The sequence below is a fragment of the Ips typographus genome, linkage group LG2, assembly GCF_016097725.1.
Source record: "Ips typographus isolate SLU linkage group LG2, UJ_Ityp_2.0, whole genome shotgun sequence".
NCBI lineage: Eukaryota > Metazoa > Arthropoda > Insecta > Coleoptera > Curculionidae > Ips > Ips typographus.
In genome coordinates this window covers 5,556,712-5,580,292 of record NC_138423.1, presented here as the reverse complement: position 1 = coordinate 5,580,292, position 23,581 = coordinate 5,556,712, and the positions used below count along the sequence as shown (strand labels likewise).

Below are 23,581 nucleotides of genomic sequence, written 5' to 3'. Positions count from 1 at the left end.
AGCTGATGTGTGAGCCACAATAGACTCACGGTCGCAGTGTAGGCCAGCAATTGTACACTCACTTATTGTATAACATAACATATCTCAAATGTGGGCTGTTAAAGTTGCATTGAAAGTTGAAGCATTGAGAGAATGTGAGTGAAGATGTTGACAATGGTGGTTCTTGTCACATTCTAGAGACCTTTTCCTTGACAACTCCATTCCCTTGGTTTCAAGAAAACGTACCCTGAAAGGACTAAGATTCCACAAGCCACTCCCTGAATTTCATTATTAACTTTCTCTAGAATCATTTCTCTCTGGCAGTAAGAATAAAAATCAAAAGTCATAAAATACCATTCATTTCTCAATCTGCATCAATGATGGATTTTCTACTAATTCCACCAAAACTGGTGAATGGGTTTCCTGGTTTGGTCTAAGCAGATGAAGACGTAAGAGGAGATAGTTGGTGCGACCAAAGTAATTGACCATAACAATGAGTCAAATGATATTATTTTTTAGATGAGATTTAGAAAATGCATAACTGTTTTCAATTTATACATTTAATGAATGGAGAATTTTAGTATTTTCTCTCAAATGGCCCACATATAACTTCTTAACAGAGAGTTCTTGAGTTCAGAGTATTTTTTGAAAAATTAAATTTTGAATCATCTTAATAAATCTTTTATAAACTACTAACTTTAAGAATTGAAATAATTCGGTTGTTAATCTTTTTTGAATCTAAAGAGCGATATTCCACTCCTTTGATGGTTATCAGTTAAGAAGTCTTGAGACTACTAAACGACTCGCATGAATAATATTTAAAAGGCTAAAATGCCAGTTTAGAAAAAGCATCAAGGTGATATTTTATATCGCTTAAATGGCGGCTCAAGATTTATCTCCGCAAAATATTTCTCAGGCGAAGATGCAGTGGAAGTAACAGGCGGTAAAATTCGCACAAGGGAAGCATTTCGTCGTTTTTGTCACACCAATCTGCTCATATCTGAAGGTTATGATGATTTGAAGCGCGAACACCTGTGTTTTAGAGATCAGCCGGTGCTGATATTCCCGCCGAGGCATGACATAATTCTTGTTTGAATGGCTCGAAAAACACATTCCAAACAACAAGTCCGTACGTAATCGGCGACCGTCCTTATAAATTATGGATACTTATTAAATATTTTCCGGTCCAAGAGGCTTATGGATATACTTGGAAAAAAACAGAAGAGATGGTAATTTTGCGATCCTTAATTCACTGATCCACCCCGACTTAATCAGATGTTCCACTTAATTTGTAAATCACCGACAGCTTTTATCTTCGACCCCCGTGTTTACTTAGATAAATTGGAAACTGTCGTCATATTAATAAAATCTGAATCACAAAAGGCAAAAAGGGAAGTGCGAAGCGTATTAAAGCCGTCCCCCAATATTAATAAATGGGTAAGTGTATATTGAACCACTGCCTCGGACAAAACCATCTATTTATACCAATGTAAACATGAAAGTGTGACTGTATCTGGCGAAAGCCACCCCCGCTACACTCGGGGGTAACCCTCAGGGACGTAAGGGTTTTTTTCCGGCCGGGAACATTATGCTGATATTCCATAGGGAATTTCTTTTAAAGCACCTTCAAACCGATTCTATTTTGGATTATGATTTTTCTTTAGTAACATCATTTTATCTGATTCAGATCATATTCTTATAGTTTAAAATAGGCCAAGTGAGATTCAAAAAAGTTGAAGAGTAATTCAGAATAATGAATTCAGAACATTCAAAGGCAATTCCAAGCTGAAACTCCAAGGCACTTTAATAAATTAATATACTTTATAACAACAAATATGGTAAAAACAACTTTTACAACGAATGTTATGAAAAAAATTACATTTTCTGATTTACAATTAACTGTTCTAAATTACCCTTGACTCTTTCTGAACGGGCTCATTCCCCATAACGTAAAACTATGTTTCAATGCATATAAATCGGAAATCTCAGTCTGCAATGTCGGAATTTGTAGTTTATTTACAAAAAAGAAGGTTTTTTGGTAATTTACAGGACTTTGTAAACGCGTAAATAAAATCAAATTGACGGTTTTGCCGCATAAATGACGTAGACGACTTTCAGCAGTTTTATTGGCTATGGCTGTCTGATAGTTGACAGCATGATTTATAACCTCAAAATCAAGTCCGCAGACTGCAATGTTGCCAAGTAACACGTTTTCTAGAACGACACGACAACTTTTTTATTTCACTGGATAAAAAGTTAGTTGATGTCAATGTGACATAATGTCTTTTTAGTCTAGTGTTATTGTTAGAAACTTAAAAAACTGTATTGTATCTTTTATCGTTTTTAATTTGTCAAGATTAATTTGAATCGGTGAAAGTTTTCAAACTGGCAACAAGCCTTCTAGCACCTAATTGGTTGAAAACCGTCTACGTCATACCTTGCGGACATTTTAAATGTTACTACAAAATTTGAATCTTTTTATTTAATTCTTGTTATGTTAGACTTAGTATTTTAGAAAATAATAAAATACGTATTTCATATTTTCTTGCGTCCTAATCAAATATAGACTGTGAGCTTTTTTACAATTGTGTGTAAAAAAGGTTATTACGCAACGGAAAACTATGCGTAATTAGCTTTTTACACTGTGTTCGTAGGGTAAACACTTCGACGAAAAGCATTGATGCTTCCCACTTGAAAGGCTTAGAACCGATCAAAGGCCATTTTAAAGAGAAAATGTCAGACATTGGTAAAGTTCTAGAAAATGACTGGTTTACCGGGCAATTCATGGAAGATAAAATATTGAAGATAATAGGGAAAAATGCAGTAGAAATTGTATTGAGAACCACACAAATATGAACTAAACTTAATGTCCAGTCAAAATTTCATTCAAACATACAGGACACGGCAATATTGAAGGGGGTGATTGCCCCGGCCATTTTATGATAAAAAGTTCGTTACCGATCTACAGGGTGTATGAAATTTAATTAAACAAAACAGGATATTTTGAAAACGACTTTTTTGAAGTTAGTTTTTTCCGCACTCATTTTTTCAGTTCAAGTTCGACTGGATCAATTACTGGATGTGTGTTTGTGACAAACCCTGGATCGAAACTAAATTAAGCATAATATATCAGTAATACCTAAACTAGGTATGTTGTATAAATATTGAGAAAATACCTTAATTTGCGCACTTCTAATAACGATTAAACTTATGTGTGATACACTTCTATACTGTTCGCATTGTCCAAATCAACAAAAAGCTCAAAATCCTTTTTGGACCGGAGAGGGTTGTTAGAAGGGTTGGGAAACGTAAAGCAGCTACCACCACTGTCTGGTTTGCACAAAATAGCACAGAAATTACAACCAAAACAAATTGTTTCCGTTAGAAAGACAAATTTAAACAGGTTGATCTTGATGTATGACCTCTGACAATCTGACTGGCCCTCTTGCGGTCATTTTTAATTATAACACTACAAAAACCAAGTTTATTCAAGCCAGTGGTTCTTGAAGAAACATGGATATAGAGTAAAGGTGTATTTAGCAGAAGCTGACAAGGTGATTTACCTAATATTATAAAAAGAACTCTGGTAGAGGTATTAATGAGTTGCTAATACTAAATAGGTTATGTTTCAGGTACCTTTATTTGCCTAATCTGGAGTTTGCTTATAGTGCTTTGAAAGGGTCCAAATTTAAAAAGTCCCATTATCAATAGCTCTAAAAGACTCTAAACAAAAGGTGTTTGAAGCTGTGGTTATTATGGTGTTGTCAAAATCCATATGCAGAGTGTTGAAAAATCAAATTTCTAGTAAGTTTCAGGTATATTAGAACTACTGTTAAATACTTTTACATTAGATAGTAGGTTAAATTACTATTTTAATTGTATTATTTACACATTATGAAATATACAAATAAAATCTTTAAAAAGTTTCTTTTTTTATCTAAGAAGAAGTCTAGTTTTCTTCATAAACAATCATAAAATTAAATAATTTCTTTAACTGAGGTACCTACCTGCTCTTAGGTACAATAAATTGAACTGAAATTGAAAAAACATGTTAAGTAAATCACACAACAAAACCAAAATGATATGTATTTAATGCTGGGTAAATTTACAAAAGGAAATAAATAAGCAATCTAAATCACAAAACCAAGAAGCAAGTTCTTAAAACACCAACAATTCTGTTATAAGTTAAAACACTGCTTTAGGATCCTCACAAAACTGCAAGGATTTAATAGTCTCCAGGATACACACATTGCCTTTACTTTCTTGCAAATTTTATGGAATAATTCTTGAAACGTTGGTATTGGACTGTTAATGACTCATTTGAATGCACCTATCTGTGATGTCCTTTCCACATAATTAAAATTGATTGTGGTTGTTGCTCCCAAGCCAAAGTTTGATTGGAACTTTCCGCCTTTGTTTACCACCAATTGTTGCAAGTTTTCCAGTTTGGTGAAGAAAAATCTTAAATTTTACTATTTAATAACAACAAACACTAATTAATAAACTTAGACAACCCTAAACTAAGTTTTTATTTTTTCTGTTTGTAGTTTTTGCTGTTTTTGAACTTTTTAAAATTCCTAACCTCAAAATGTTGTTTAGAAAGTTTAGCCGTCTGTGCCCTCTGTTGCCACATGCAAATGTTTTCTCATTTTCATTTATAATTGCTTAATGAAAGATACTTATTGTGAGGTTTAAAGGAGGAATTTGTCAATACGGCAACGGCCAAACAGGTGATTAGAAAGATGGATAGCTTGTAATAAACGACGTGCGTAAATTTCAATATGGCGGAGCAATTGATGACGTAACCGCCACGGGAAAAAAAATGAACCATACATCAGTTTGAGTATTATTTGCTGCCAAAATATATTGCAAAATGCAGTAATTCGTCGTATCAATCGCTATAAAAGTTTAAATTTATTACTGTCAAAAATCAACAGGATGCTACAACAAGGAATATGTATTATTTTCAAATTGGTGTGTTTCAAAGATTACTACGAAACTAGAAAAAATTTTGATTTAACCAGCTGCTACTACAATAAGCTAACTATTTTTTTTTAAAGAAAGAATTATAGATCATTTTTAGAAAAAAAAATTGTTCCTAACTCTTGTGGAAAGCATCTTTTCCCCACTCGACTGCTTGGCCGAACTGCGGCCAACTGGAATCGCGTGCGTAAAAGAATCGCTTTCCGCACTCGTTAGGAAAATAACTATTTATCAAGCGACATTTTTACGGGACATTCACGGTGTTTTTACTACCGTTTTCAATGTTGGTTAACATTTTTTTACAACCTTTCATCAACGTGAGTGTGTTTACTCACTTTGAAAATCCGAAACCTGTAAGATAGAGACAGAAACAGCGATAAAGATGTTGTTATTATATGAATCTGTTTAATTGGAATAAAAAATGAGTGCCGAGAATATCAGTGATTTATGAATCGGGAGGTAAGCAATTCTCGGTTTGAATGAGCCAGTCCACGGCCCCCTTCCCAGGTAATCCGAGAGGGGCGGTGCTTACTGGGCCGGCCTGAAAATATCATCGTGACTTAGTCAAATACCGCACGCCGTACGAACAGGGGGCTATACAGTCACTTCTGGCCGGCTCTGAACTCATTGAAACACCTGGAAAAAAAGAAGAAAAATCAGAAAACTTCGCAGTGATATTTTCCGAACTGTGCCGTGCTGGATGATCTTCTATCAAAAATTGCAATACGCCAACTCGCGACACGACCCCTGCCGACCTTTTACGAGGGTGGTTCGGTCGCGCCGCCCTTATCGAGTCCCCACCATTCGTAACGTCGTTTCGTTTAGACAGCATCGCGACGCCGCGACGACGACGTCGAACACGCTACCCCACGTACTTGCCAAATCATCCCCGACTATTTTATCATAACTGATGATGAGTGCGATATGTTGAGTGATCCAGGACCGTGACAGTGTCTTGTGCAGTGGAAAACATGTCGCGAAGAAAACAAGCTCGGCCAATCCGATTGCTCGAAGATGAAGAAAACAATGCTTCAGCCGTCGCTGACACCGCTGCTGCCGTCGCTTCTCCGAGTTTTCCCACTGCTTCTGCTATCGGTAAGTCCACTTTTGTGACTTACCTTTATGCGGACGACACCTGTTTTATCGTTCCCGCGTTAGCTCACCAACCTCGTTTTGATCGTGCAACTTAAAACAACAATTGTTTATTAAATTCAATCCAAAAAAAAATATTAAAACTTATTGAAGCACTTGTTGAGAATGGCCAAAAAATAATTACCTTCCAACACTAAAATTGTGAATAATGATGTTATGCATTTCTCATATGTGGAAAACTAGACTTTTGATATTAGTTACTGTTATTAAATATCCCTAAAAAATCCTAAATGTATTAAAAACAGTTCTTACTTCCATAGTTGTTAAATATTTAACTTTCGACACCATAAAACTAATTAAAAAAAAATAATTATTTACAATCTGGTTCTAAAAATATAAGTTTTGTATTTTAGTAAGAACAAGACGTTTTACAGTCATGTTTTGATTTTTGATATTGAAATTGAATAAATGAAGATTACCATCAATTATATGCTAAACACACTCATCCTAATCATCCACAACCAACTCTTTCTAAGACAAAATATTAGCAAATTACTAAGGAAGAAGAAGTAGGTACAAAAATAGCGATATTTAACTTCCCTTAAATAAATAATGATAAGAAAATTTTTAGGTAATTCTTAACTTTTAGATAATATTAACAGTTTTTTCTAGTATTTCTTCTACTCTACCTCTAAATGATACACTCTGTACCTCTGTACACTAATATCAAAATCATATTTTAAATGTAAAAATATAAAAAAAATCTTCTACAAACATGCTTTAATGACACATATGAGTTTGCCAAATAAAATCAAATTCATTAAATGTCTAGACTATAAAAAAATAATATTTTTAGAAACTTAAATACATCAGATAGTGTGGAGAAGAATGAAGGTGCAAAAAATCTTGTATGATGAAATTGTATTAAGACAACAACGTACGTTTTTGTCGTAAAAACTTTGTTTTTGTTGGTTTTTTGTTTGTTGTCGTGATTCAAAATTACTATTCAGTGACAATAATTGATCATATGTAATAATAATAATAATAATAATAATAAATTTGTTTATTTAGCTAATAGCTATATACAAAAAACACAGAACAGTAAGTATAGGTATACAATTCTAAATATTTTCAAAATGCGGACATATTTACAATGTGTTCGCGTAGATGGACTTTAAACATTCTCACAGTATTACATTGTTTTATACATTTTGGTAGCTGATTATAATTAAGAAGTCCTCTATATAAAGGCGAATTTAGGGCTTGATCTGTATTACAATGTCTCAAAATAATAAAATCATCACAATTTCTTGTACTGTAACTATGGACCTCAGAAAAGGTTGTTATTTTTCTACACAGGTATTCCGGCAGTAACCCCCGTTTCATTTTAAAAATAAACAAATACACATCAAACATTATCACTGATGTACTTGTAAAAGTAATTTTCAAAGTAGACAAACAGACAAACTCCTCCATTTTGTAGTGGAAAAACCTGGAAAAAAACAATGCCAATGAAAAAATGAATTTGTTTTAAAACACCTTTCTCAATAACGTCAGAATTATTCTACTATAGATTTCAGCTTTTTTTCGAATATTTTCAGATTTTTTTTTAGATTAGAAAACTTCATAAACATTTTCTTTCAATCCACCCCAAATTGCACAACACTTTACTTTAATTTGAAAAATCCCTTGAATAATTCTGTATACTGATTGCTTTAAACCCATGATCAAGGCTTTGAGAGATAGTTCAAGCAATTTTGCTAAATCGTGAGATATTTTGACGCAATCTTAAAGCATGATGTCGCAGTTACACATTATAAGGTATTTTTATCAAAACTATGCATTTATCACTCTTTTCCTCATTTGAAAACTTAAAAAAGCTTCATTTTATCCATATATAATTTGAAAAAGAAAACAACATTTTTAAATTTTTTTACATTTTCTTAAAGTTCAATAACAAAATTACCTACTGAAGAAAAATGCTTGTACGTTACAGCTTTTTACTACAAAATTAGTCTTACAAAACATTCAAAAAACATAAATAATACCTCATAACATTTTTAAATGCATCATACCTATATTGTAATACTAACTGACTCAGTAATCACAATCATCCTATAATCGTCCACTTGTTGATATGATTGCCTATTTGTACATGTGGAAAGTAAGGACATTAAAATTTGGAAAATAAATTTTTTCCTAAATTACATTTCCTATACTATACACAAACTACGAAGTCGTGGTCTCAAATTATTTATTGTGGTTTGCCTATTTATTTTGATCAAAAGGTCTCTTGGAGAATAATGGACGACGTTTACAAGCACATTTCCTACCGTTCCTAACGAATTTTGTTGGAGTTTTTGTTGGAATTTTTTTCAATTACTACTCACAAAAAATTGTATTAATGTGAAACGCAAACAACAAAAAATAAAACGAGATAAATTGTTATGTAAACAATGTATGAAACAAAATACTTACCTATTTTTAAATAATCTTCTTAGTCACTTCTACAATATTGTTTTGTTTTTTAGAAGCTATTTCTTACTTCATACATTTTGCAGGATAGGCACAATGGTACCAAATAAAAGTGAATGTATGTAAAAATAAAAGTACCTAATGTGTGTAAATACAAGTAAATGTAAAGTTTTCTTGACAAATTTAGTTCTAGTTGGAAAAAACAATCAAAATAATTGAAAACCAAATTTAAAATATAACTGAGTAAAGAAAGATTAACATGTTGGAGATCTAAATTCTATCCTTGTCTTTATGCTAGAATATTTCCGGATAAATCCTAAACTACGGTTAAAGTAAATAATCAGAAAAACCAGAAAAATTTGACCAGTTTACTGGTAAATTACAAATACTGTGCTTCTGACAGTTCAAACTTTGTAGCGTTTTTTAGGTTATTGGATAGGAAATTTAATGAGGATTCCAAAAATGTGCTTAAAACTGCCATTTTCTCATTCCAAGTTGGTTTTACAGACGATTTTGTTTCTGACTGTTCTTTCAAACTGTGTTTCTGTTAGTTCAAATTTCGACACCGCTTTTCTCTCTTTGATTGTACCAATTTATGTAGTGTTTTTTTCATGTTATTGGATAGGAAATTTAATGAGGATTCCAAAAATGTGCTTAAAACTGTCATTTTTTTATTCCAAGTTGGTTTTACAAACGATTTTGTCTCTGACTGTACCAAATTTGGCAGTGTTTTTTAATGTTATTGAATAGGAAATATAATGGGGATTCCAAAAATGTGCTTAAAACTGTCATTTTCTCATTCCAAGTAGGTTTTACAGGCGATTTTGTTTCTGACTGTTCTTTCAAACTGTGTTTCTGTTAGTTCAAATTTCGACACCGCTTTTCTCTCTTTGATTGTACCAATTTTTGTAGTGTTGTTTCATGTTATTGGATAGGAAATTTAATGAGGATTCCAAAAATGTGCTTAAAACTGCCATTTTCTCATTCCAAGTTGGTTTTACAGACGATTTTGTTTCTGACTGTTCTTTCAAACTGTGTTTCTGTTAGTTCAAATTTCGACACCGCTTTTCTCTCTTTGATTGTACCAATTTTTGTAGTGTTGTTTCATGTTATTGGATAGGAAATTTAATGAGGATTCCAAAAATGTGCTTAAAACTGCCATTTTCTCATTCCAAGTTGGTTTTACAGACGATTTTGTTTCTGACTGTTCTTTCAAACTGTGTTTCTGTTAGTTCAAATTTCGACACCGCTTTTCTCTCTTTGATTGTACCAATTTTTGTAGTGTTGTTTCAGGTTATTGGATAGGAAATTTAATGAGGATTCCAAAAATGTGCTTAAAACTGTCATTTTTTTATTCCAAGTTTGTTTTACAAACGATTTTGTCTCTGACTGTTCTTTCAAACTGTGTTTCTGTGAGTTCAAATTTGACACCGCCTTTTTCTCTGACTGTACCAAATTTGGCAGTGTTTTTTAATGTTATTGAATAGGAAATATAATGGGGATTCCAAAAATGTGCTTAAAACTGTCATTTTTTTATTCCAAGTTTGTTTTACAAACGATTTTGTCTCTGACTGTTCTTTCAAACTGTGTTTCTGTGAGTTCAAATTTGACACCGCCTTTTTCTCTGACTGTACCAAATTTGGCAGTGTTTTTTAATGTTATTGAATAGGAAATATAATGGGGATTCCAAAAATGTGCTTAAAACTGTCATTTTCTCATTCCAAGTAGGTTTTACAGGCGATTTTGTTTCTGGCTGGTCTTTCAAACTGTGTTTCTGTTAGTTCAAATTTTGACCTCGCTTTTCTCTCTGACTGTACCAAATTTTGTAGTGTTTTTTAATGTTATTGGATAGGAAATTTAATGAGAATTCCAAAAATGTGCTTAAAACTGTCATTTTGTTATTCCAAGTTAGTTTTACAAGCGATTTTGTCTCTGATTGTTGTTTCAAACTGTGTTTTTGTTAGTTCAAATTTTGACACCGTTTGTCTCTCTGACTGTACCAAATTTTGTAGTTTTTTTTTAATGTTATTGGATAGGAAATTTAATGAAGATTCCAAAAATATGCTTAAAAATGTAATTTTCTCATTCCAAGTGTGTTTTACAGGCAATTTTGTTTCTGACTGTCATTTTAAACTGTATTTCTTACAGTTTAAACTTTGATACCACTTTTCTCCATGAGTGTACCATATTTTGTAGTGTTTTTCCATGTTATTGGATAGAAAATTTAATGTGGATTCCAAAAATGTACGTAAAACTGTAATTTTTAACTCCAAGTGGGTTTGACAAGCAATTTTGTTCCTGACTGTTAAACTGTGCTCAAAAGTTGCAAAAATTAGGATTTAGAAAAGTTTTCTTGCATTATTCCATTCAAAACGTGTTTCTAATATTTATGACAGTTATTTTAACGGTGTCACGTGACTGTCTAGCTAAATTATCCCCCAAAAACCACGTGATATCTGTGATAAAATTTGTCTCGAATTTGCAAGAATTACAGTTTAACATAGTTTTCTTACAGTTTTTGAAACAAAACGCTTTTCTGAGATTTATAAAAATTATTTTGAGTATTTTGACAATTGTTAGTAAATTACTGGTAAATTAGAAGTTAGTTTATATAATAATATCTTCAGATTTGCGTCGTTTTTCTCATATCAAAAACAAATTATTGGTCATAATAAAGAAAAGTGATAAAAAACTAACATTTTTAGTTTGTTTTAAAAAAAGGTTACTTGACAACCATGATAGGAAAATGATAACTTTTAAGCAAATTTCAAATAGACCCATAAATTTGCTGGTAAAATTGGTAAATTTTCCTGTCACACTGAATTCTACTTTTCTAATTTTACTTTACCTTACCGGCAAATAACCGGCCAATTTACGCCCATCACTATATCTAAAGATTGATACCATTCAGCTGAGTGGTCGATTGTAAAAGATGATAGTATGACATCAAAAGAACAATAATACTTCTAGTAAGTGTAAAAAATATAAATAATCCATTAACTAAAGTTGAAATTTCCAAACAAAACCATCTGCACTGGAAATTGACGAATAGGTCATCTGTTCAAGTTCTAATTCACCTGAAACTCGTTGAATTTCTCCGAATACCCTCTCAAATCATAAACACCATTCACGTTAATAAAGCAAAGAGCACCTAATGGGCATAACAAACCATAATCCAAACCAGCACCATTAAACAGTTGAAAAATCTCTTGAGCCGAACAACAACCGGCCTTTTTGTCGCGCCGTCAACACTATTAATCTGAAGACAGATACGATCTCTGATTAAATAATATTCATATTAAGGAAGACGAAGCATAATGTTTAGAATATTTAAAAAGAGAAGAGAAAAAAACCCGCCCAGGTGTACGAGAACGTTATCCGTCGTAGATCGCATTATGGTCAGAGTCAGGGGTATTACGTTACATCTGGTTGTTGGTTGATAAATCCAAAAGTTCGATCGTGAGCATAGCTCTGCGTTTATCGCTCATATTTCTGCAATTGAATATTAAAATTACTCCGGGCTACTCTGGATCAGACGTGGAATATGAAGATCGTTAATGCTAGATACGATTCAATGCTTTCTTCGGTTTATTAGTGTCATCTGATATCACGTTCTCCAGCTATCTAGGTTACGTTGTAATAATTCTTCAATGATAATCGCCTGAGTTATGAACACGAGGGTTTTTAGTTGCTGATTTTCACCAATGATTTCTGTGCTACTAAATAGGACAGCTTTAGTAGGGTCACCAAAGTGATTAGTGACACAGAAGAACAGAAAGTTGAAATCTGAAGTTCCAAGTTAATCATTTTTGAAAAAGAAGCTCCAAAATGGTTGAAAGTTTCAAGGCTTATTTTCAAAATCAGTTGCCTGTGAGGTTGTAATTTTATACGTTATTGAAAGCACACTTCTGGTAAATCCCATGCTTTTCTATTTTTTTGGTCTAATTTGTTTCCTTAAAGCCTTCTCATTAGTTTTTTCATTATTTTTTTGGTTATTTGCACACTGTCGTCAGCTTAGCTTAAAGAGCATGGCGCTCAAAGATCTAAAATCTCTGAAACAGCCAAGTTCTGCCTCAGCTTAGGACTGCTATACATAAGAGTTTTTTTTCTATTAAGTAAATTAATCAATTAAGTACAAAAATTAAACTTAAGTCAATATTTAGAGGTTTAGTCATGCGATTCTCAAAAGATAAGACGATCATTAGTTCAACTAAGGGTTTCGGTCTTACTCGACTGTTGTAATCCCAGTAAGCTTTGTGTATCTTGGCCATTTTAGGCTATTTTGTCAAGATATTCAGTTTAATGACAAAGTTTGCTTAATGTACTTTAATATACTGACTTAAGGGTATCATTTTTGAGTTGGAAATCACTGGAATTAATTCGGAAATTAATGTTAAAAAGCGTAAAAGTTACGCTTTCTAACATATTTAAAATGTAAACTTCCCAAGCAGATATTTGAGTGAAATTTTGAGTTAGTAAGTTAATTGTTATTTTGAGAAAGTTAAATGAACTACAAATCAAATTTTGATTGTCAAAAAGAATCCGCTGTAACTAAGAAGCAATAATTCCAATTTTAACCCTAAAAAAACATTTTTTGAGATTTGAGTAACTTTAAAAATCAAGTTCTGATTAAAAGCTATTGCACCGGCAAATTGCTGAATTTTTTTGTTATGAAAAAATAGTCCCGTATAACTAATCTTGTGGGGTAGACCGCCGCTAATTTTTTGTACACCAAAATGCCTTTTTGCATACAAAATACCTTGAAATGCCTTTAAAATACCTCACAATGCTTCTATTATTGTTCAAAATGCCTCATAGTTATATATGACTATTTTAGACAGTTGTAAAAGTTGAAATTGCAAGAGACACATCACGTAACTTTGATTATGCCATTTTAAAGGTTGCAACACTGTCCAAGCCAACTGACACCTGTCAAAAACAGTCACGTGACTTTAAAATGTAATTTAAATGTTGATCATTTGGTAAATTCAATTTAAACAGTTGTAAAAGCTGAAACTGTAAAATACACGTTACGTGACGTTAATAATACAATTTTGAGCTTGCAACACTGTAAAAGCCAGTTGACAGCTGTCAAAAACAGTCACGTGAACTTCAAAACGCACTCTAAACTTTGAAAAATGGTAAATTAAATTTAGACAGTGGTTAAAACTTAAATTGCAAAATACACGTTGCGTGACGTTGAAAATGCAATTCTGCATGTTCTTGCAACACTGTAAAGGCCAGTTGACATCTGTCAAAATTAGTCACGTGACCTTAAAAATGTGGTTTAAAATTTAAAAATTTGGTCAATTAAATTTAGACTATTTTAGACAGTTGTAAAAGCTGAAATTGCAAGAGACACATCACGTGACTTTGATTATGCCATTTTTAGAGGTTGCAACACTGTTTAAGCCAACTGACACCTGTCAAAAACAGTCACGTGACTTTAAAATGTAATTTAAATGTTGATCATTTGGTAAATTAAATTTAAACAGTTGTAACAGCTGAAATGGTAAAATACACGTTATGTGACGTTAATAATACAATTTTGAGCTTGTAACACTGTAAATGCCAGTTGACAGCTGTCAAAAACAGTCACGTGACCTTAAAAATGTAGTTTAAATGTTGAAAAATTGGTAAATTATTATAATAATTTGTAATGAATATTGTTTCCATTCAATATTGTGTAACAAAGATTTTGCCATAATAATTACATGTGCCTATGCTGTTCTGTTCAATTTTCAGTCAATTTTGTTATATTAATACACTAGATTTTGAAATATACAGACAATGCCTCAAAATAATCTCAAATGCCTTATAAATATCTCAAAATGCCTCGTAATACCTCACAATGTGTCGTAATAATAGAAAAGTGCCTCATAATACCTCGAGTGTGTACACCAAATTACCTCGGCGATCTACGCCTCGGTTTTACGGCATTATCACTATGAGGCATTTTGAGCAATAATAGAAGCTTTGTGAGGTATTTTAAAGACATTTCGAGGTAATTTGTATGCAAAACGGCATTTTGGTGTACAAAAAATGATCGGGGGTCTACCTCTTGGCAAAACCTATAGTGGCGGAATTTCAGTTTATTTTCCAGGGTCAATTAGCCCTTAACCAGTCAAAAGGTGTTTCTAGTGCACCCTGTCACTAAACCCTAAATAACACTCGTATTTGTAACACTTTGTATATACTTTTTTATGTCGATGGGCAGCTAATGAAATGAGCTTTCCATTGACGTATAAAAGTCGATTGGTTAGTGGTACCGATTGACAGGTAGAGAGCGTCAAAATTTTTAAAAGTATGATTACAGAGTTGTACATTGTTTTCCAACGGATTTCATTGAAATTACCAAACTTTATTGATTTTATTTATGTTTAAATTTGAATGGCAGATGTATAGAAAAAAATATTTTATATAATAGTTACTAATGTAATGCCCAGTAATGCTCACAATTCTTTACAGTTTGTACACCATAATGCCCCAGCCGTTTACCCCTCGGTCAGAACAGTTAAATAATGGTTTTATAATATTATCAAGTTGGGTTAAATCATGCTCCTTTCTCCTGTTTGACAATGTTTCAATTCTCAATCTCAATTCTCAATCTGGTCCACTGAGTGACCATTTCCAATTAATGAATCTCAATGAAGTACAATTTGGATAATACTCTCTAATTTTCCAAATTTGGTCTATTTTTTTTTTGTTTTCTTCGCAAATTTAAAACTGTGGCGCCTTCCGACCTAAATCCGACCCTGATAATACGACCATAATATTTTCAAGGGCAAAAACACGACCTTATAGCGGCACAATTTCAGACCACCGTCCCAGTTGGATGACAACATTGAGGAATTATTATTTAATAAAAAGCATTCCGGAATTCCGCGCATAAGAAGAGGCGAAATGTGGCAGGATCAAAGTGACCGCCGCATAATTATTGACGTCAATATATCCAGAAATTGACAGCAAATTATGGTTCTTTGTTCTTGTGCGACAGCCACTCATCATCAATTAGACTACCGAGTAGTGAGTTTTTTTCTGTCTGCCATAACTAAACGGTTATGAATCTGGTGAACGTTACTTTCAGCGATAAATTAATATAATAAATTGCTGCATTACACTGGTTTTTCTGCGTCCAGTGGCGTTTCCTACGGTTTTACTGGTAATATTGACAGAAACACCATATTTATGAAAGTCCAAGTAAAATGACCGCAGTTAACTATAATTTATTTAATCAGTAGATTTTTCAACACACAGCTTGTACGATTATTTTCGTGTATATTTTTTTGACTTTTGGTTGTTTAGTTCCAATTCGGTTTGTTTGGAGATATTTTGTATGTTAAACGCTTCTCAAATAATCGAATATTTTATTGCTTTCCTGTACGGCCAAAGTAAACAAATACAATAAAAGGAATCAAAAATATGACAAGAAAACTTTCCAACAGATTTGGATTGGCAAAAGGGCCGTCGTATACGTGCGTCGTCTTGACGGTACGTTTGAAGTCGAAAGCGCGTTCCGAGAAGTTCAATTTTCCAAATTCCTCGCGGTTGGCGACACAAATAAACTCTTGAAATTGCCGTAATAAGAACAAATTACGCACAATTTATGGACAAATAATATTTATAATTTGACCAAAAAAAAAAAATGTTGTCGAGAACCGTCATCGGAAGATGATTATCCGAAGTAATATTCATTGCACAGTTAATTTAGTTTTGCATTCTTTATGATTTTTTTTTAGATACCATAAATTATTTTGTTCTACTATATGCAATTCAAAAATATTAATAATAATACTTAATAAAGAAGTGATTCCAACTCTTGCATTTTCGTCAATTTTTTAATTTATACACCCTAAAAATCTCAATATTGTAACCAAAATTGTAACATCGTAGAAATAAATTTTTACTTATTTATGCAAGTAAATTACGGTGACTTTAGGAGAAGAACTTCCAGCATGAATTGCAAGCAAAATGGCTTAATTAGCAACTAATTTTCAAAATGTCCATTTTGAAGCATCTTGTTAGCCAAAAACTTCAGCAATTACTCATCAGTTTCACTTTGGTTGCATTTTATAGCTTCATGAGTACAATATTGATAATTGTTTGTACACCAAAATGCCTTTTTGCATACAAAATCCATTGAACTCCCTTTAAAATTCCTCACAATGCTTCCATTATTGCTCAAAATACCTCATAGTGATAATGACTTAAAACTGCCTAAAATACCTCAAATTGTTTTAAAATACCTTAAAATGCCTTTAAATTATTTAGACTTACGTGACTGTTTTTCCAAATTTTAAAGACCCAAAAGCTTCAAATTGATTTTCTAAGGTCAGGTGGCGGTTTTTTCAAATTTTGACAAAGATAAAGGTATTTTCTGTGCAGTTGCCTAAAACTCTGTCTTAGTAACCAAGTTAGCACGTGTCAAATTTAAGATACCTATTATTTAAAAGAAATAGTTGAAAAATTGGTAATTTAAATTTAGATAGTGGTAATAATCACGTCACGTGACGTTGAAAATGCAATTCTGCATGTTCTTGCAACACTGTAAAGGCCAGTTGACATCTGCCAAAATTAGTCACGTGGCCTTTAAAATGTGGTTTAAATTTTGGAAAATTGGTAAATTCAATTTAAACAGTTGAAAAAACTTAATTTGCAGAATACACGTAACGTGACGTTGATAATGCAATTCTGAGCTTGCAACAATGTAAAGGCCAGTTGACATCTGTCAAAATTAGTCACGTGGCCTTTAAAATGTGGTTTCAATTTGGGAAAATTGGTAAATTCAATTTAAACAGTTGAAAAAACTTAAATTGGCAAAATGCACGTAACGTGACGTTGATAATGCAATTTTGAGTTTACAACACTGTAAAGGCTAGTTGACATTGTCTGTCAAAAACAGTCACGTGACCTTAAAAATGTAGTTTAAGCGTAAAAAAATTGGTAAATTAAAGTAAACATACTTCAAAAGTAATAAAATCTTGACTTGACTTGACTTGTCAAATTCGGTATCCTGAAGCTATAAAACAAAGAAACATAACAAACTTGAAAAGTATCAGATTTAACCTAAAAAGTTTAAAGATGCCTGAGATACAGGGGGTACCTCAAAAGTGATAGTGACCTATAATAGTATCCTAAAAACTAAGATGGTTATGACAATTCTGCTAGTTAGGTTTTAATTTGACTGTGACATTTTGCACACGATCTGTCACAGTCAAATTACAAATTAGTCTATAGAGTTTCCTTAATAACGTCAGTTCAATCCGCCATTAATATCACGGAAAAGTAACTTCGTCGTAAGTCGAGGAAAAAGTGGAGAAAGTTTTAAGAATTTACCTCAGTGTAAATAGCTATTTACGCATTTTGGTTTTCCGTTACGTAATGAACCTCTTTACGCACAGTTGTAAAAAAAGCGCACAGTTTTAAGATCGGCCAATAACTATCGCTCTAATGCTGGGAAAAATTGATTTTGTTTACATTTCTTCCTTTATCAGAGTATATTAGATGGAGATCATCGCGTAATGCATTGTTCATACAGGTTGAAGTAACTACCACTTCGTCTAGAATATTATCTGCAATAGCAAACACATCAAGTAATATTGCTGAAAGTTTTCCCTTTCTTCTTAATAACTGTAAAGTCACCATAAATTATTATTTTAAAAACAACACTAATAATTACTTAAGTAACATGATTTGTGATATTTTTTCCATTACGTTATTATTTTTTTCTTTAGTGGCATAATATCTATGATTAGTACAAATATGATGTCAATACGATGAAAATATACTTTTTTAATGAAAAGTTACTCTGAATTATATGAATTGGGAAAACAGGACTTTCCATTTGGTCGTAGGTAAAGTATAGTACGTCACACGTACTCTAAGGCATTTTACGCACTCATGGGAGTAACTTTTTCCATATCGTGCCTAAAATGCTTCTTACAGCACTAGTTACGTAATATACTGTTTTATATAAAAATTTTAACTTAATTAATTGAAAATAATAGACAAAGTTAATCACAGTAATAACAAAATGTTGCTTTTAGGTGTTTTTTTTTTCACCACTAAGTGATTTCTTTATAAGTATTAACAAAGAATTAACTATACTACTTAATTACTTTTTACTAATTATTATTAAGTTTATTTTATTGCAAAAACATCTTTTTTTAAAAATCTCCATTGGGTGATTTAAAAGGCAAAGTTGTGCAATATTCTATTTTAGAGTTTGTAAAACAGTGACCAAAAATTCTAAATGCTAACACTCTATCTACTTTGAAAACAATCATCTGTTGCGTAGTTTTTCTTACTAATAAAAATCTCCTATTAAGCCTTCTAAATGACATTTTGATTAAATGAAACAATAACCCTCCTAAAAGCCAATAAAATATTCGTTGCAATCTATTAAGCGCGCACATTAAAATTCGCAAATTTCAATTTAAAATTTTGGCTTAAATGAATCGTGACAAAATTCCCGCTTTAACGTAACGGAATGAAGGGGGAAGAGACCCGCTTGTCCCGTGTCTTTTAACGTGTCGGCCCCCCATTTTGCCCCCCTCAGAACGCAAATACCAGTCGGAAAAATCGAATTTCAAAGCGCCCCAACCGATTAATTGCCAACCTTATTATTACATACGTACGGTACATGTGCCGGAGGGTCCGATTCTTCAACCCGTTTTAGCCCTTTTAACCCTTTACGCTTGGCCTGCCAACGTAGACGCCCCACTTAATGAGATTATTATTGGCCGGGACGGGAGAGGGGGGTAAAACTGCCAGTTTCAAAATGGCGACTTTATTAATATCGACGAATTAAAATTCAGACACCGTTATTAATTTGTATGCTATATTGGAATTCCTCGAGGGAGAGTTACATTTTAGAGGGATCTAAACCAGCCGGAATTACGAGAATAATTAGGGGAAATGTTTCCGATAAAACTCACTTTTTATCTTTTACGGGAAAGCTTTATATTATCTTATTAAACCATTTTTATAGTTCTATTACATAATAGAAGGGAAGATTTTCTAGTATAGCAAAATTTGTGGTTGATGGAAGAAACTATTACTAAGTTATTACTAAGCTCCATGTACCATTAAAAAGAAGCCGCATGTTAACTATTATTCTCACTGTGTCAGATTACCTTTTAAATCTAATCACGTTTATTTTCTACACTCTGTATAATAGGAAAACCTAGTTAATCCTTTCACCATAGAAACCTAACCTAAATTAACCCTAATAAAGCAGTTCAATATAGCGAAAAGTTAACAATGAACTGAATTTTGTCTGTATTTTGTTCCTTTCTTTTTTAAAAGTTTTTACAACTGTCTAAACTTAATTTATGATTTTTTCAACGTCACGTGACTGTTTTTGACAATTTCCACCGGCCTTTACGGTGTTGCAAGCTCAAAATTGTATTATTAACGTCACGTAAAGTATATTTTACAATTTCAGATTTTACAACTGTCTTACCAAATGATCAACATTTAAATTACATTTTAATGCCACGTGACTGTTTTTGACGGGTGTCAGTTGGCTTTGACAGTGTTGCCAGCTCTCAAATGGCATAATTAAAGTCACGTGATGTGTCTTTTGCAATTTCAGCTTTTACAACTGTCTAAAATATTCTGAATTTATTTTACCAAATTTTTTAATTTTAAACTACATTTTAAAGGTCACGTGACTAATTTTGGTAGATGTCAACTGGCCTTTACAGTGTTGCAAGCTCAGAATTGCATTATCAACATTACGTTACGTGTATTTTGCAATTTAAGTTTTTTCAACTGTTTAAATTTAATTTACCAATTTTCCAAAGTTTAACCTGCGTTTTGAAAGTCACGTGACTGTTTTTTGACAGATGTCAACTGGCCTTTACAGTGTTGCTAGCTCAGAATTGCATTATCAACGATACGTTACGTGTATTTTGCAATTTAAGTTTTTTCAACTGTTTAAATTTAATTTACTAATTTTCCAAATTTTAAATCACATTTTAAAGGTCACGTGACTAATTTTGACAGATGTCAACTGGCCTTTACAGTGTTGCAAGCTCAAAATTGCATTATCAACATTACGTTACGTATATTTTGCAATTTCAGTTTTTTCAACTGTTTAAATTTAATTTACCAATTTTCCAAAGTTTAAACTGCGTTTTGAATGTCACGTGACTGTTTTTTGACAATGTCAACTGGCCTTTACAGTGCTGCAAGCTCAAAATTGCATTATCAACATTACGTTACGTGTATTTTACAATGTCAGTTTTTTCAACTGTTTAAATTTAATTTACCAATTTTCCAAAGTTTAAACTGCGTTTTGAAGGTCACGTGACTGTTTTTTTGTCAATGTCAACTGGCCTTTACAGTGTTGCAAGCTCAGAATTACATTATCAACGATACGTTACGTGTATTTTGCAATTTAAGTTTTTTCAACTGTCTAAATTTAATTTACCAAATGATCAACATTAAAATTACATTTTAATGTCACGTGACTGTTTTTGATAGCTGTCAGTTGGCTTTGACAGTGTTGACAACTCTAAAATGGCCTAATCAAAGTCACGTGATGTGTCTATTGCAATTTCAGCTTTTACAACTGTCTAAAATATTCTAAATTCAATTTACCAAACTTTTAAATTTTAAACCACATTTTAAAGGTCACGTGACTAATATTGACATATGTCAACTGGCTTTTACAGTGTTGCAATAACATGCAGAGTTGCATTTTCAACGTCACGTAACGTGTATTTTGCAATTTAAGTTTTAACAACTGTCTAAATTTAATTTATCATTTTTCAAAGTTTAAACTGCATTTTGAAAATCACGAGACTGTTTTTGACAATGTCAACTGGCCTTTACAATGTTGCAAGCTCAAAAATTTAATTATCAAGTCACGTGACTAAGTTCTTACAATTTTACTACTGTCTAAATTTAAATTACCAATTTTTCAACTGTTTCTTTTAAATGATAAGTGTCTTTATTTGACACGTGCTAACTTGGTTACTATGACAGTTAGAAGATTCGTGCAAACGTCAAAATATAACCCGTAATTTCCGACAACCGTACAAAAAATATTTTTTGTTTGTCATAATTTGGAAAAACAGTCACCTGGCCTTAGAAAGTCAATTTGAAGCTTTCGGCACAACGTCAAATCAAGTGTCAAAAATTTGGTAAAACCTTTACGTTGTCATCTAACCTAACCTAAAAACTGTCACGAGACCTTTAAGAAAACAATTTTAAGCTTTTGGGTCTTTAAAATTTGAAGAAACAGTCACGTAACCTGAGGAAGTCATTTTTATTGAATCATTAATCCTTATGACATTTTGACACTAGTCAAAAGTCAAGTACAAATTGTAAAAGCAGATATGCTACTTAATCCAACATAAAAACTGTCACGTGACCACAAAAAAATTTCATTTCAAGGGTGTATTTCATCAAGATTTATCATTATCTCAATACCAAGGGACTTATAACTAAATTTAAGAATGCCACAAATGTGTAAACATTTAAAAGTATCCTGAGGCAGTTTAGATAATTTAAAGCCATTTTGATGTATTTCAAGGCAGTTTGAGGCATTTAAGTTAAAATTTCTTTTAACCAGAGACACTACAAGTCAAAGTGAGCTGAAGAAACAAACTTCTAACTACAAATAAGTAACTTAAGAAATTAAACAGCTTCCTGATGTAAAAAATCATGTCGTAAATCTGGCTTCGACGAACTCTCATGAGAACATATAAAAATTTTGAAAACTTTGAGACGTCTTTTAAACAAAGGTTGAGCAAAAAATGAAGTCGATTAGGTAACAGAACAGGAAACTTAAATGTAAAGTTGGATGCACCTCCTCTTCCGATTTCGGTAAAAAAAAAAAACAATTTGTCTCCGAAGATGAAGGGCTGATTTATTACACAAACGACTCGACCGCCCTTACGTAGATGACTGAGCAAACTTATTCCATTAGCATAAACTTCTTGGGGTAATTCGGTAGTTAAGGTGTTTAGATGAGATTTCGCCTGCCTTAAGAGCCGAGACCGCCGTTTTTTGTTGTCCGCCCGAAGGCCTAACGAATCGATTTGTTACGTAACGTATTTCGACTTGGATCCATCATCATGCGGTCTATAATTTACAGAGTCGGACTGAATTCAACATCCGGTTTTCATTCCCTTCAATTCAACCCTTATTGCTTCAATTCGCATAACTCGTAGAATAATCAGTGGAACTTTGCAAAAGCAATTCATTGCTTGCAGAGCTAATTGGTTAAAAGTAAACCAATCTTGGGAGGGCTTGGTGCTTCGGTCCTGTAAAAAGTGACACTAAAGAGAAGGCGCAATCATCATTGTAAACTTTTTGTCTTTGGATGACAGTAAAAAACGGAATCGTCAGGTAGGTATATGACTCGGCATCTATTTTAAAGTTAAGAATGGATTTTTAAATTTATGAATGAAATCTGAAACCGCAGCCCGATGATATCGGACGAGTCATTCATCTGTAGTGAACCGGGCGGCTAAGCATGGAATATAGTAAAAAAAGTAAACCAAATAAAGAGGATGTCATCAGAGATGGATTAATATCAGTGGTTTTTGGTTTTGTTTGAGGTAGTGTAATAAGTTTTGTTAGTCACGGTTTTCTAGCCTTGTCATATCAGTTTCTTCAGCTACTTGAAATTAACATTCAACCGGATTATTGGCACTCCAGTTACGTAAAACCAAAACATTTACTTAAAACGACTTTTTCTGCGATAAAAATGTGGAATATTGTCAACGTGATTTTGTATTAACATGCGTGTGTAGACAGTGAACGTTAAAAAGTCATATAACCACCGCTATTTTTATTACCCTTTTAACCTCATTTATTAACAGTTAATATTAATTGAATAATATTATTTTAATGGTGAAAAGCCAATATTGCTAAAAGCCATAGTTCAGTGGCGTATCAAAAACTATATTTTAGAAAAATCAGGAATTTTACAAGACATGCGATGTCATTACTATAAGTATTACAAGTTAATACAAATTGCATTAACGTTTTATGTATCACTTTTCGATTTATGAAATTAATCAACTTTCTTTATTAT

The 23,581-nt window shown here is 32.5% G+C and overlaps 1 protein-coding gene across 5 annotated transcripts in view; it reads left to right on the top strand.

The window, feature by feature from the left end:
• The first annotated feature begins 5,392 nt into the window (after positions 1-5,392).
• The window catches only part of LOC145725279 (homeotic protein spalt-major-like), a 149,539-nt gene continuing 131,350 nt past the window's right edge, over positions 5,393-23,581 (top strand). For 2 of the 5 annotated variants that reach the window (XM_081973978.1, XM_081973977.1), the window contains exon 1: positions 5,393-6,057. In XM_081973978.1, the coding sequence (XP_081830104.1) occupies positions 5,934-6,057 (124 nt within the window). In that variant the 5' untranslated portion in view covers positions 5,393-5,933. The remainder of the gene's footprint in view (positions 6,058-23,581) is intronic. The other 3 variants (XM_081973973.1, XM_081973972.1, XM_081973975.1) reach the window with 2 other exon arrangements.